The 15,908-nt window shown below is 41.0% G+C and overlaps 1 protein-coding gene and 1 long non-coding RNA gene across 5 annotated transcripts in view; one reads left to right on the top strand and one right to left on the bottom strand.

Moving 5' to 3' along the window:
* CAPN3 (calpain 3) overlaps nucleotides 1-15,908 on the bottom strand; it is a 50,811-nt gene that overhangs the window by 17,226 nt on the left and 17,677 nt on the right. For 2 of the 3 annotated variants that reach the window (XM_037018956.2, XM_073211698.1), the window contains exons 2-6: nucleotides 6,101-6,170; nucleotides 4,587-4,705; nucleotides 2,898-3,031; nucleotides 2,085-2,253; nucleotides 1,090-1,233 (exon numbers count right to left, since the gene is read on the bottom strand). In XM_037018956.2, coding sequence (XP_036874851.2) covers nucleotides 1,090-1,233; nucleotides 2,085-2,253; nucleotides 2,898-3,031; nucleotides 4,587-4,705; nucleotides 6,101-6,170 — 636 coding nt within the window. The remainder of the gene's footprint in view (nucleotides 1-1,089; nucleotides 1,234-2,084; nucleotides 2,254-2,897; nucleotides 3,032-4,586; nucleotides 4,706-6,100; nucleotides 6,171-15,908) is intronic. The other variant, XM_037018959.2, reaches the window with a different exon arrangement.
* LOC118972476 (uncharacterized) overlaps nucleotides 1-15,908 on the top strand; it is a 31,589-nt gene that overhangs the window by 718 nt on the left and 14,963 nt on the right. The window contains exons 2-5 of one of the 2 annotated variants that reach the window (XR_005061493.2): nucleotides 929-985; nucleotides 6,325-6,379; nucleotides 6,549-6,767; nucleotides 10,809-12,645. This is a non-coding gene — a long non-coding RNA (uncharacterized lncRNA). Of the gene's footprint in view, nucleotides 1-928; nucleotides 986-6,324; nucleotides 6,380-6,548; nucleotides 6,768-10,808; nucleotides 12,646-15,908 lie in introns of those variants that run through there. The other variant, XR_012120670.1, reaches the window with a different exon arrangement.

The raw sequence follows: 15,908 nt of genomic DNA, 5'->3' as shown, positions 1-15,908 counted from the left end.
ATGTTGGGCTGTGGAATGCCTGGACCTTTTTCAAGCTGAGTGATGTGAGCCTCAGGGCTCTCAGCCTCTTCCAGATCTCAGTCTTGCTGAGTTCTGTCATCCTGAATACAGAGAGATGGGGCAGGAAATTCATGCATCCCTCAAGTGTATATCTGGGAAGCCACCTGAAATGACTCTTTTGGCATTACTTATGCATACCTAGCAGTCCCACTTCTGGAAGGTCATCACAGATGTATGCAAAGATGTATCTAATAGGATATTCTTTATAGCATTAAAAAATAATAGCCAAAAAAGAAAAAGAAAACAATGTGATCTTCCAATAATAAGATATTGGGTAAATCAATTGTAACATATCTATATGTTGGCCTATTGTGCAGCCACTAAAAGTGTTATAGAAGACACATTAAGAATATAATTCATATTGGCATATTAAGAATATAAAGCTGACTGAAAAAAGCATACTGTGAAGAGATAATACATATGGCAACATTTTAAAAATAAAAAATAGGATTAAGTGTATGCAAAGAAAAATCCTAGGACAGATACTAAATGTTAAGACTTACTACCTTTAGGTGGGGAAGGTATAGGTTAATTTTTCCTTTGTGCTTTTCTGTATGGCTCAGTATTCTTCAGTGAGTACATGTTACTTCTGAAAGTACTAGACTATAAACTCTAGAGGTGAGAGACTCTGTTTACAAGAAGGGAGAGAATTTTCTTTGTTTGCTAGAAGAGTGCCTAGCACCTAGTAGGAGCTCAATAAATATGTGTTGAATGAATAAATGAATGAATTAGAAGGGAGAAATATTTTGAAATAAAGTCTCTCATATTTCAGCCTGTTAATGCATTATTAGAGAAACTGCCTGGGTCCTGGGGTATGAAGGAACTGCCACCGACTCCCTTCCAATCCTGTGTCTCCCGCCTTCTTCAGGTGCCTTGGAGCAGCCAAGTTATTCCAGCCCAGAGCCTGGGAAGGGCCCAAGTGAAGGTCTGTGTGCAAAGCACTGGCGGCTGAGGGGAGTCTGACACCAACAGGGCCGGGTCATGAAGGTTGGAGAGGTGGTCAGTTCTGGCGATTGGAGGTGTACCCACCCTCATCGGTCTGTCATCTGAGCCTCTGGGGAGAAGGTCTGAGTCCCTGAGCAGCGAGTTATCCATATTCCTCACCATCCGTGCAATCAATTCCCCCATTCTCAGCCCAGAAGGAGAGGTTCCGTAGGTCATGTTTGTGCCGTCCTGAGGCCCAGTGGGGAGGGCAGGGGACCATCCAGGAGAAGGGGTGAGAGGAAGCAAAGGAGGGTAATGGAAAGGGGAGGAGACAGAGAGAAGGGAGGGCAGGCAGAGGAAAAGAGGAGAGAGAAACAGAGCATGAATGGAGGAAAGATGGAGAAAAGTGGTTCAGAAAGAAAATGTTCATCTACAGGTGTTTTATGTTAGCTGATCTTCAAGCTTTCCTACCTATTGGGAGTGTTGGGAGAGGAAGGGACAGGAATTCAGCTTGGGCTCCTTCCTCAGCAATGGAAAGCACCAAGACTACTATACACAGAGCAGCCCCCAGAGCAGATGTGTCTCCTGGACTCAGGATGCCTGGCCAGTGTGCCATCTCCTTACCCTTTACCCCAGTCTCAGTTCACCCCACTTTGTTGCACTGAGAGGGTCTGCAGGCTGAGCTTCTCAAAGATTGCAATAGCAAGCCCATGTCCAAGTGAGAGATTCGATCAAACCTTGATGAATGGGAGGCTTTCTTAGGGAACTGGTGGGCTCAAGTCTGCTAAGTATGTGGCCAGCTTAATGGGGGCACAGCAGTACCAGCCACAGAAGCCAGTACTGACACAGGCCTCTTGACCAGTTTCCACCTAAACCCCAGGGTTTCAAATATCTTCACCCAATCTCTTCATCAAAAATCTGCAGTAACTCTTTTCCCTTGTGAAATTTCCAGTTTTCAAAGTTGAGAGCCAGTTCCTGCTTCCTAAAATAAAACATCCACCCTGTCCCAGAGGAAAGCCCTGTGCTGCTATTTATTGGGTTAAAGGCTTCCAGATAGTGGGCTGGCTACTCCCTGCCCTGCAGCCCACACCCAGACTTACATCAATGGAGCAGCCCATGAGGGAGCCTCTCTCGATGGCTTTCTTCATGATCTTATACATGTCTCTGGGGGCATCCTTGATTTCAAAAAACTCTGTCACCCCGCCTGTGAAGTCTTCCATGGCCTCGGTAGTGTTTCCACCTTTCAGGGCTTCATAGGAGCCATGGAGCCTTGGAGAGAGGATGGAGACCAATCTGGGGTCACAGGGATCGAGGGGAACATGACCCAGGCACCACAGCCACCAGAACTTTGCTCTTGAGTCCTGTGATGCTCTCTTATCTAATTTGACCAACAACCCTGTAAGGTAACGGGCTGGATACTGTGATTCCTTCTCTTCACAGGGGGAAACAGCTCCCAAGGCTGGGTGACTCACCGAAGGCCGCAGAGAGCTGGAACACTGGGCCTGGGACCCAGGGACTCCCACCTCCTGACAGTTTTCTTCTACTATACTCTGAACCCTATGGCAGGGTTCCATTAAAGCCATTAGTAGCTGGAGGTGGGGATGCTAAGCTGAGAGACAATATGGCTGTATTAATATGCTGCAAGCTCACGAGGTTGAGCCAAGCAAACCCCTGGGATCTGAGCTCCAGAAATATAATGCTCAGATCCAAGACTTACAATACCACCATGAAGACAGACTTAAAGGGCTCACTATGGGAGTTAAAGCTGAAGATTTCCTACACACACACACACACGCACGCACGCACGCACGCACACAGACACATGCCTTCTCTTGTGAGTGAGACCCCAGCTGGATTTTGCAGCCCACCCCCTCCATTGTAGCCCTGCCTCATATTCTAAAGTGCTGCCTTACTTAGCATAAGCCTTCTCCAGCAGAGCACTCCAGAACTCATTGCGGTGGTTGGATTTGGTGAAAACCAGTTGATTGTTGTAAGTTGGCAGGCAGTCATCAATAACCACGTCCACCCAGTCTCCATAGCGCCAGAACTGCACAGGAGCGTCAAGCACAGAGTCACATCCTCAGTCACCACTGGAAATGAGTCCCCATTCCACATTCCTCAGAGGTCTCTGTGATCCCAAAGCAGTCCCATTTCCTGAGCTCTGCATCTTGATGCTTGTTCCTACTGTTCTGGGTTAGGGTGTGTGAATCATTCTCTAACTGGACTGTGAAGTCCTGAGGGCAGGAAGTTAGTGACAAACCACTTTATTTTTTTTCCACACAGTCCAACCCAGTACTGGGGATGGTAGATGCTCTTTGCATATCTGAGGACTTGAGATGTTCATTCTCCTGCTCAGTAGATCTGGGGTGGGGCCTAGGCATCAGCATTTTTAGGTATTTTAGCTGATTCTAATGTGCAGCCAGGGCTGAGAACTACTAGTCCAGGTGAAGATGATGTATTGATTAATGTATTTTTTGATGACAAACAAGGTAGAAATTGCTGCTGGAGAAGGTGACATGGAAGAGGAAAGATGACTTGGAATAGACTCTGGTTGTAGCAAGACTGTTGCCCAATAATTTCAATTCTGGATGTTCTTTTTTGAACATACCAGTTTTAATTGAGGAAGGCCACATGTAGTTTAAATTCCTTCTAATGACATTTTCTCCTTTATTGAAAAGAGAGCAAAAATCTGTCTGGTCTTTGTATTTATGGTTCTTTAAATGTAAATCCCTTTAAATGTCAAAGGGAAATTAGCAGGTGGATGTCACAAGGAAGACATAAAATCAGGGCTTGGCTGCCCTGGCCATGTACAGTGGGCAGCAGGATGCTAAACCTGAGCTGAAGAGAAGCCCTTTTCTGAGGCCTTTGCTGATCTGAGGCACAAGATCAGCAGGTATATCAATGGATGATTTGGGTCAGTCTCAGGGCATTAGTCTCAGGAGCCTGCAGGGCTGCAGACAGACCGGTAACTCAGAACCCTAGTATCTGAGGGATCCCCACATGTGATAACTCAGTTTTGTTCTGGACCAGCACTGGGACTGGGCTCTCTGCCAGGACAATTTTGATCCATAAAATTTCCATAAATTGATTCTGGAACAAAAAGGCTCATTTCTGTGCCAAACCAGAAGCTTGGTCCCCAGGTTAACCAGACACCTCTTTCAGGGCCTACAAGAGATGAGTAAGACTTGGTACAGAACTGCTTTAAAGGGAAGCAGGTAAAGGAGCCGCAGTCGGGGCAGGGTTTCCCTGACAACCTGAAGGGCCCTACACATTCCCAGTGCTAATTTCCTAGGGACCTATGTGAAAAGGGCTACCAGTAATGACAAGCAGCCAGCCGGACAGGCAAAAATAGACCCACAGGCCCGCAAACAGGATGTCTTCCTGCCTTTCTGGGGCATAGCGGAAGGCGGGGGTTTGGGGAGTTGGGACAGCAGAGATAAACAAGTGCTCTCTCACAGGCTTGAGGCCTTAAGGGAGTCACTGTCCACAGCCATGGCAGGGAGGGTGGGTGGAACCTTTCCTGAAGCCTTGGGAAGTCAAGGCCAGGAGACTAGGGCTGGGTAGAGGCAGCCGCCCTCTTAACTGCGCTCCTGTGACCTCACCTGGAAGTGGAAGATCCCCGCATAGTTTTCAGTGAAACTCTGATCGTAGGGTATGACGCGGAAAAGCAGGCGCTCGTTCAGGGTCAGGCAAGCAATAGCTGCGAGAAACCAGCAGTCCCCTGCAGGCAAGCATGTGACACAGGTCATGGGAGAGGCCTGGACCTCCAGGGAAGGAAGGAGTCCAGTCCCAGCCATCTGCTCCACTTCTATGAAGAAGGGTGCTCCCTCGGTGCTCACGGTCGCACGTCCAGATCTGACCTTCTGGGGGCGTCAACCCGGGGGGGTTTGACAGCATCTGCTGATGATGCGATCAAGAGGGTAACCTAGTCTCTCGTGACTGCTTTTCTTGAAGGCTGTAGGCAGTTCCTCGTTCTGCAATATAAGCTCCCTTCCTTTTTGGACCTCAATGTGGACAGAGCAATAGGTCACAACTAGGTCAAATGCGATGTCAGTCCATTTACCGTTCTGACCTCGGTGGAGACTGAGCAACTGAGAGCCACCAGCGAAGCAGATTTGCATTGGGAGCAGTGGATTAATTAGGCAGCCGCCCTGGAACCAGACGGTAGGGGGCACTAAGACACTGCTGGCATCGGAATGCGGCTGGTACACTGACAGTCATGGACCTGCCTGCTCAGGAGGCTGGTGTAAGCTATGCAAGGCCTTTGTTCTGCTGTGCGGATGTGAGAGCATCCTTGAAACTCCGGAGGGGAGACAGAGCTGCCAGCAGCCCCCTTCTTCCTTACCCACCCCTGCAGCAGCCAGCCTCTCCTCTGAAACAGTGTATTGGTTAGAAGGTCCGGATTATTAGCTAGCCCAGGACTTCACTAACTGTCTTACCTTGGGTACAGAACCCAGATAACCAAACCTCTCAGCCTCTCCTTCTGGGGCCAAATCAGCCAAATTCCTTTCATTGCTCTTGGGTGGCTCCCCCCAAGTTTTAAATTGCTCCTGTTGATGTCACTTCTGGCTTGACTTCACAGAGCTTTCTCCCTGTCCGCCCCAAAGTTAAGGCTTCCTGCCCAGGAGGATGAGAGGGAGGAGGCCCAGCAGGACAGCCCCACAGGCTGGCCAGACAGAGTACCCGGTGCTCACCCACACGGTGAACGCCACCTTTGTGGAAAGATTCCCTTACTATGGAGCTGTTCTGGGGCAACTGAAACAAGAGTTTGAGTTACAGGCACACTCTGCATCAATTCTACATGGCCAGGGCATGTGCAGTAAGGAGCGAAGATGGCCATAGGTAAAAGCTGGGCTTTGGTCTTGCTGAGTGGGGTGTGTAAGGTCCTTGAGAGTCTGGGCAAAGAACTAATGAGAAATGTGGGAGGAACAGAAATCAAATGAAGCAACCACCAGCACATAGATAAATGAACATAAAGCGGTGTTGTAAAATCACTCCTTCCCAAAATCCACTCAAAGCAGAACCAGATTATTGTCCCTTTACTTCCTGTAAAGGGATCACACATCTTCAACACCTTTGATTGTTTGGCTGGCTATGACCCAAGGGACTTTCCTACCTAGCTCTCCTTGACAGATGTCAGTTCTATTGGCTCCATCAATGATGAACCGGGGATTCTCACAAATTTCCTGTAAACAAAAAGGAAATAATAATAGTAGGTAGCTATTACTTATTGAGGCCCATTATGTAGTACTGGTATCATGTATTAGGAGTTTTATACACACCACTCATTTAAACCTCCAGAAACAGACTGAACTGGATGTTATCATTCTTATGTTTCAGATAAAGAAACCAAGGCTCAGAGAGGTTAAGAAACTTGCCTGAGGACACACAGCTAGTAAGTGAAAGAATGCCTCCTTTTCTTTTTGTTCCATGCTGCTCCTTCTCTGTGACATACTGAGAAAGGATGCACCTTGAGAGTTCAGATAATGCCACTACCCCCACAGCTTTGGCAAAGAGATAACAGGAAAGTATGACTCTTGCTTTTTTTTCTTTTCCTACGTTAGGAAAATGGATGCTGGAGAGAAAATAAGGCTCTTTCTACCCAAGATGTGGTAATACAGATACTGAGAGTCAACATATGTCCCAGGGTCCACAGTATCTGGAACTGGGGAGAGCAGAGAGGAAACTTGGTGTGGGCTGTGCAGGCCTCCCCATTGGCCGGAGGGTGCCTTTCTTCACTCAAGCTCACCCAATTTGGCATCCCCCGCAGCTTTCAAATTCAGGTAATACCAATTACGTGCAGCCCACCAGAGGCCACCAGAGGGTGCGCTTGTTTTTGTTTCGATGTGTTTTACACTGTTTTTTATCTTTTAAAATTCTGAAATGATTGTAGATTTTGTGCTTTGGTTTTAACACCATTCTTCACAGCTTCAAGAAGGCTTGCTATCCTTGTGGTACAGCCCTCTCTCTCTCTCTCTCTCTCTCTCTCTCTCTCTCTCTCTCTCTCTCTCTCTCTCTCTCTCTCTCTCTCTCTCTCTCTCTCCTCCCTTGCTTCCCTCTACCACAGCCCGATACAACCAAGTGAGCTGAAGCTCGCTGTGCTCAGGGATCCATCCCTCCTGCTAGATGGGAAGTCCTGCTTAGACTACACCATATACTGTCTGAAAAGCTCCTAATACAATGGAACCAAGACAGTAATTTTTTTTAAGTTTAGTATCTGGAGAGGGGGGCAATAAGGTGGTAGAAATAGGGAAGGAAGTAAAACTCTGAATGTAACTGTTTGAAAGTAGTTTTGACCTAGGAACCATGTAAATTCTTACAGACTTAAAGGTCAAAATTAAAGGAAAGATCATTTAAACAAGCAATCTGTAAAAGCTGAAAGTTAATTGAGGCAAAGGAACCTATCAAGTTGGTGCATGACCACATACATAAAAAAGACTTGAAATACAACATTTTGACTATTTGTCCCTTTTTGGATGTATCCTAAGGTCAAAACCCCAACCATAAAGAAATATGAACCACAAGAAATAATAATAATGTTGTTATCACTTGAAAACTTTGACACATAGGATAAAGTAAATAATTTATGTTAATGTCACTGGGAACCAAATTTATTTTTATTTTTATTTTTGGTGTAAAAGAAGATATGTGAAATCACAAAATCAAATAGCTTAAATAACAACCCTGCAATGTTAAAGTTGAATTGGATATATAAATATAACTCCTGATTTATTTTTGTCTCTTAAAAAAATTTCCTATATGTACACTAAACAAACAAACAAACTAGAGGCAATAGCAATCTGCTAGGAGAGATAATATCAAGACCAGATTATGGACATTGAAGTCCATTTCTCACTAAGAAAATGTGAGACTCATTTTTCCAAACAAAACTTCTCCCTCTGAAAAAACAGAGAAGCCACTTAAGGCATCATAGGCATGTTATTTGTCTCTTCAGTGTTTTGCCTTCTTAGAATATAGCCCAGCTTCTCCTGGGATTATACCTCAATTTTACCCTATCCTGGGGACCAACCCACTGTCAGTCCGTGTCTCTCTGGTGGGTTTCTGCCTTCACCCCACTTTAGACTTAAGCAGAGGCCATTAGAGTGAGAGTGACTGGTTCAGGCATCGGCATATGGACACACATGGGCCACTGAGATTTGGACCAAGACTTCTGTTGTAACTACTGAGAAAAAAATACACTCTCCTGCCAGAGTTGCTAAACTGGTAGATTGTCAGCCTTAAGCTGCTGGTGGCATCTATGCCCCATTGTGAAGTTAGTGTGTTTGAGAATAAAGGCAACTCAGAGGAAGCATCCAGGGGAGAGTGGGGCAGAGGAGGGAGGTAATGAGAGCTGAGAGATGTAGAGGATAGATAGATAGATGATAGATGGATATAGATAGATAGATGATAGATAGATAGATAGATAGATAGATAGATAGATAGATAGATAGATAGATGATAGATGGATAGATGATAGATGGATATAGATAGATAGATGATAGATAGATAGATAGATAGATAGATAGATAGATAGATAGATAGATAGATGATAGATGGATATAGATAGATAGATAGATAGATAGATAGATAGATAGATAGATAGATAGATAGATAGATGATAGATGGATAGATGATAGATGGATATAGGTAGATAGATGATAGATAGATAGATAGATAGATAGATAGATAGATAGATAGATAGATGATAGATGGATATAGATAGATAATAGATAGATAATAGATAGATAGATAGATAGATAGATAGATAGATAGATAGATGATAGATGGATATAGATAGATAATAGATAGATAGATAGATAGATAGATAGATAGATAGATAGATGATAGATGGATATAGATAGATAGATAATAGATAGATAATAGATAGATAAGTAGATAGATAGATAAATACATAGATAATAGATCATGGATAATATTAGGGTGTCTTAAGGAGGTATAATTGAGGTGGTTTGAGGCTGGATTCAGTGTATCTTAACCCATCAACACCTTTGAACATTCAAGTTATATGAACTTTTTGGGTTTAAGCTAGTCTGAGTTGGGTCTCTCCTAGGGCCAGCTGAGACACTTGAGTACTATTATGTTCTGCCCCTGTTATAGGGAATATATTATAGAGCGACTCAAATACTAGAATTTTAGCTACATTTTTTTTAGGTGGCACAGGTATGACTTCCTCTTCTTGGGTCCGTAAGCTCTGAAGCAGACCTCAGCCTCCCACCTCCCACCGATTCCAGCCCGACTGCTTGGAAAGGCAGCAGCTACCCTGTTCTCTACTCCATTGGTTTGGACGTCCAGGTTTTTGGATGGAGTTTTATTTTTTGCAGTAGTAGAGATTCTCCAATATACCACATTTACCTTAAATATTACCTCAGCTAATTTTCCTAAGTTAAAAGCATTAATTGAGGCTAGGGGAATAAAAAATGGGAAATCATTCCTGCTTGCCCTCCAGGAAACCCACAACCTAGACTCTCAATTGTTTGTCCTAGTAAGAGATGTCTGTTTGGTGAGGGTCAGTTACTGAGCTCCTTGAGGTTGATTTAAAGAAAAAGCTATGACTTGCCTAAATACCCACTTCCCACCACCTACTTGTACCTCTCTCCTTCTTGGAAACATTGTGTAAATATCCCCTAGAGCTTCTGAGACCTGTTTATGTTGGTGGTTATGAACAAAGGATAAATGCTCCCCACTTTGTCATTTTAGCTTGGGAACCTGATTTCTAGCTATTCCTTTGGCTATAATTTGGCCTGGAGTCTGGATCTGTCAATGACGGATTCCTTGCAATGAGCAACAGATGGCTGTTTCCTCAGTTCTTGAGTACTGTGGTTTGCATAGTGTCCCCAGACTTTTTTCTTTAATTGTATACCCTCTATCAGCAAAATATTTTGAGCAGGCAACTCTATGTAAGTATTCTTTTTTTAATTTCTTATTTCTAATATTTATTTATTTATTAAAATATCACTGATATACAATCTTATGATGGCTTCAAATTCACAACACAGTGGTTCAACTTTCACCCATATTATCAAGTCCTCACCCCCTCTAGTGCCGTCACCATCTATCACATAGTAAAATGTTACAGAGTCCTTAATTGTATTTTTTGTGCTGTACTACAGTCCCTGTGACCTATCTATATTGTGATTACAAATTATTGTGCCCCTTAATTCCCTTCTCCCTCCCCACCCACCCTCCCAAACCCCTCCCAAACCCCTCCCCTTTGGTAACTGCTAGTCCCTTCTTAGTGCCTATGAGTCTGCTGTGTAAGTATTCTTATTATTTTAATATTATATATATGTGTATTGTCCTCACATGTAATGTGCATTATAAAATAAACAAAAACATTTATTTAAAAGGATGGGCTAAAATAGATAAATGCAGGGGACTTCTGGTTTCAGCTTCAACATGTAAAGAGCTTGGAAGTCATCACTCCTATTCTTACCATAAGAAAAAGCTTGAATAAATCCTGAAATATGGACACAAGTGAAACCAGAGAATTACAGCTGGTAGGTGCTTACCGAGAGCAGAAGCTCCTGGAGCCATAAACTGGTGAGAACACTTAAATGGTAATTTCTGAGGCTGAGTGTGGACTCACATGACAGTGAGAAACTTCTGGAGGCCCTCCCTCCTCCCACACACATGTTCATGGTTTTTACCTCCCCATATCCTTCCAGGTTCTAAAGGTGAAGATCCAAGACAGATTCCCCTCTCCAGGGGAAAATGTTTCCAAAGTCTTACTTGAGTTGGGAGAAAGGCATTACTCCCACTCCAGCCCCCTCCAGCCTTCCTTTCTCACTTTTTTTTTTCCTCAGGGGAAAAATGCTGTACTAATGGAGAAACATCTCTGAAGGTCACAGCCCAGAGACACAGACTGATTAAAAGACAGAGATTTAATGACTGGATCATAGCACGCTTCTCCTTCCCCACTTTACTAGCACATCAGCCGGGCTCCAGTGTGACAGCGGTGACAGCTGAAAGAGTGGCCAGGTGCAAACCCCAACGAGGAGCTCAGGACAGGCCAGCCAGGAGGGGAGACACAACCAACACTCTGGAGGAATCTGAAGCCATTGGCACCTGCAGCTATCGAAAGTGTTGAACTCCTCGCACAACCTCCAGCCAGCCTAATATAATCTTCATGCCAAAGGCTATTTATCTCACTTATTATCCAAAACAACATGTCTGGCTTTCATCAAAAAATTACAAGAGATGCCAAAAGCAAGCAAAAACAGTTCAAAGAGATAAAGCTAGCAGCAGAACTAGATTCAGATATGACACAGGTGTTGGGATTATACAGCAGATAATTTAAAATAACTATTGTTAGTATGTTACAGGGTCTAATGGAAAAGGAAGATAGCATGGAAGAAAAGATGGGTAATATAAGCAGAGATGGAGACTCTAAGAAAGAAGCAAAGGAAATGATAGAAATAAAAGATACTGCAACATGTATGTGATGGGCTCATCAGTAGACTGGACATCAAGGGTAAAAGTCTGTGATACTGAAGATGAGACAAGAGGAACTTCCCAAAGTGAAATGCAAAGAGAAAAAATAATGAACCAACAAAACAAAACTACACTTAGGCATATCACATTCAAACTGCAGATAAGCAAAGACACAGAAAAATATCTTGAAAGAAGTCACGAGTGGAAGAAATACCTTTCCTACAGAGGAACAAAGAGAAGAACTGCAGCAGACTTCTCTTCAGAAACCATGCAAGCAAGAAAGATTGTACTGAAATATTGAAACTGATGAAAGAGAAACCCACCAACCTAGAATTCTATAGGCAAAGAAATTGTCTTTCAAAACTGAAGGAGAAAAGAAGTTCTTTAGAGAGAGAGAAAATGATATAGGTCAGAAACTTGGACCTAGATAAAGAAAAGAAGAGCATCAGAGAAGGAATAAATGAAGACAAAATGAACTTTTGTTTTGTTTATTCTTAATCTATAGGTAACTTTTTAAAAGTGATAACAGTATATTAAGTAATTATGTGGCTAAATGAAATGAATGACAGTCATAAGGGAAGGAAGAGGGAAATAAAGAGTTTTATATTATAAGGTCCCAGGCTACATATATAATGACACAGTGTTACTTGGAGGTGAAATTAGATTAGTTTTAAATGTATATTGGAAACAGCATAGCCATTAACTTTTTTTGAAAGGATATAATCGCCATACTTGAGAGGAGGTAAAATAGAGCCATATAGAATACTAAATTAAAACCAGAGAAGGAGGAAAGGGGAGAGGGGAGAAACAAAGAACAATTGTGACAATAGAAACCAGTTACAGACATGGGAGCTGTTAATCCACGTATATCATAATCACTCAAATGTGAAAGGTCTCAATACATCAATTAAAAGATTGTGAGAGAGGATAAGAAAAGACCCAGCTATATGTTGTCTACAAGAAACTTACTTAAAATATAAAAGACTCAGCTAGAGAAGGGTATACCATTCTAACGTGAATCAAAAGAATGCTGAAATAGTTGTATTAACTTCAGACAAAGCAGGCTTCATAATGAGGACATTTTTCAGAGATAAAGAGATACATAATGATAAAGGAATCATTTATCCGAGAGAACATAATAATCCTAAATGTGGATGTACCTAACAACAGTGTCAAAAGACATGAGGCAAAATCTGATATATATGAAAGGAGAAATAGATGAGTCTAATATTATAGTTGGAGACTTTAATACTCTTCTTTTAGTAATTAAAGATCAAACAGGCAGAAAATCAGTTAGGATATACCAGCATATCTTGGAGATATTGAGGGTTCAGTTCCAGACCACTGCAATAAAGTGAATACCGCAATAAAGCAAGTTAAATGATTTTTTGATTTCCCAGTGCAGATAAAAGTTATATTTACACTATACTGTAGTCTGTTAAGCATTCAATAACATTATGTCTAAAGATACAAGGTACATACCTTAACTTAAAAATAGTTTATTTCTAAAAGATGTTAACCATCATCTGAGCTTTCAGTGAGTCATAATCATTGATCACAGAATATCATAAGAATTTAATAATAATGAAAGAATTTGAAATACTATGAGAATTACCAAAATGTTTAGAAACATGAAATGAGCTAACACTGTTGGAAAAATGGTGTGAACAGACTTGCTCAAAGCAGGGTTGCCACTAACCTTCAATGCAATATCTGCAAATAAATCCAAAAAGTGAAACACAAAGAACGAGGTATGCCTGTAGGAGACCTGAGCAGCACTATAAGCCAACTTGATCTAACTGACATTTATAGAAAACTCCATCTAGCAAAAGGAGAATACACATTCTTCTCAAGGTCACATGGAGGAATCACTAAAACTGACCATATTCTGGGCCATAAAACACACCTCAGCGAATTTAAAAGAATAGAAATCATTCAAAGTATGTTCTCAGACACCAATGAAATGAAACTAGAAATTAGTAACAATAAGATAACTGGAAAATCCCAAATTATTTGGAAATCAGACAACACACTTCTAAATAACACATGGGTCGAAGAAATTTCAAGAGAATTTTAAAAATATTTTTAACTAAATGAAATTGAAAATATCAAAATTCATGGATGCAGTGCTTAGAAATTTATAGCCTTAAATGCATATATTATAAAAGAAAAAATATCTAATATCAATACCAATATTTTACCTTAGGACACTAGAAAAAGAAGAAAAATTTCAGCCCAAAAACAATCAGAAGAAAGAAATGATAAAAAATTAGAGCAGAATCAATGAAATTGAAAACAGCAAAATAATAAAAACAATAAAATAAAAAACCAGTTCTTTGAAAAGGTCAATGAAATTAATAAAACTCTAGCCACGCTAATCAAGAAAAAAAGAGAAAACACAAACTACCAATATCAAAAATGAGAGGTCATCACTATGGATCCTGTGGACGTTAAAAGGATAATAAAAGAATACTACATATAGCTCTAGGCCCACAATTTTGGTAACAGATAAAATGGATTCATTTTTTTAAATACAACCTACTAAAACCCACACAAGGAGAAATAGATTATCTGAATATGGCTATACCTATTAAAGAAATTTAATTAATAATGAATAATCCTCCAAAAAAGAAAGCAACAGATCCAAATGATTTTACTGGTGAATTCTATCATACATTCAAGGAAGAAATGGTAACAGTTCTCTACAATAGCTTCCAGAAAATAGAAGTAGAGGGAATAATTTTTAACTTATTCTCTGAGGCCAGCATTACTCTAATACACAAACCAGATAAAGACATTGCAAGAAAAGAAAACTAAAGGTCATTATCTTTTATGAACATAGAAACAAAATCCTCAGCAACATATTAAGAACTCAAATACAGCAATGTATAAATGGAATTATATACCACAATCAAGTGGGATTTATTCCAGGTATACAGGCTACTGCAACATTTGAAAATCAATCAGTGTAAAACACCAAGTTAAGAAGAAAAATCATATGATCACATCAATTGATGCATAAAAAGTATTTGACAACATTCAACACCCATTTATGATAAAAACTCTGAGGCATAATGGGGAATGACCTCAACTTGGTAATGAACTTTTTAAAACAACTGTGGCTATCTTCATATTTAATGGTGAGAAATTAGATGCTTTCCCTCTAAGATCAGGAACAAGTCAAAATGTCTCATTTTACATGTTTATTCAACATGCTACTGGAAATCCTAACTAATGCAATAAAATAAGAAAAGAAATAAAAGTTATAAAGGTTGTAAAGGAAGAAATAAACTGTTCTTCACAGATGACATTGTTTATGTAGAAAACCTGAAAAAAATGACAAAAAGAAAAAAAAATCTTCCTGGAGCTGATAAGCAAGTATAGCACAGTCACAGGATAGAAGGTTACTACATAAAAGTCAGTTGTTTTCCTATAAGTAATGAACAACTGGAATTTGATATTTTGAAAAATCCATTTACAATAGCACACACACATACACAAAGAGAAATAGTTTGGCATAAATCAGTATGAACTCATGTTCCACTTATTATAGATACAGAGAGTTACATATAGAAATGTACATATAATGGGTTAGTACACACATGTATTTCCTTTGTCTATCAACTGAGAGGGAAAATGACAATGACACCCCTGGAGCAATGAGCACACCTAGCACCCCGATCTTGGTTTCTAATTCTATTTTCCAATAAAAGGTAATAGGGCTCAGTGGGGAAGTGGCTGATCCTAGGACTGGGGCAGAAAATATACAAGATGAGCCTGGAGCATTTTGCAGAAAGTAAGACAGTGCTCAAAGCAAAAAACCCCACAACAATAAGGGCATATCAAAGGAACATAGGAACCAACTGAAAGAACTCCTAATGGCTAAAGCTGGAACAATTTGAACAACAAAATGAAGTAGAATTGGATTATAATACATAATACAAAATGAATATCCATGAGTCTACACTGACAGAAATAAGTGACTGTATAAGTGAATAAATGGAGAAAAATAGACAAAACTCCCATGCAGAATTCCTTATACTTTATGTAGATACTCTGCCCTCTTGGAGTTAGAACATAATTCCCCACTTTTTAAGAGTGGGCTTGTGTTGAGTGACTTGCTTTCAGAGTGTACAGCATGGACAAGGGGAAAAAAGTAACTTTATAGTAGAGAAAACTGACAAACCCTATTTTACCCAGTTTATCAAGGTCAATACTACTTCAGCCAGGTTATCAAGATCAACAATGGTAAGACATTTGATAGTCTACTCTTGATATACAATGTGATAAAAATGGCACTTTACCTCTGTGGTCTTCCTCTCCAAAATCCATAAGCCCAGTCTAATCAGGAGAACACTAGCAGAAAAGTGCCATTTGAGGGATATTATACAAAATGCTTCATCAGGACCAGTTCTCAAAACTGTCAAGTTCATAAAAAACAAGGGAAGCCTGAGAAACTGTCACAGCCAAGG

This window comes from Manis javanica, chromosome 8 (assembly GCF_040802235.1).
Source record: "Manis javanica isolate MJ-LG chromosome 8, MJ_LKY, whole genome shotgun sequence".
In the NCBI taxonomy this organism is placed as follows: Eukaryota; Metazoa; Chordata; class Mammalia; order Pholidota; family Manidae; genus Manis; species Manis javanica.
The sequence above is the reverse complement of the archived record's forward strand: the minus strand, read 5'-3'. Positions and strand labels throughout refer to the sequence as shown.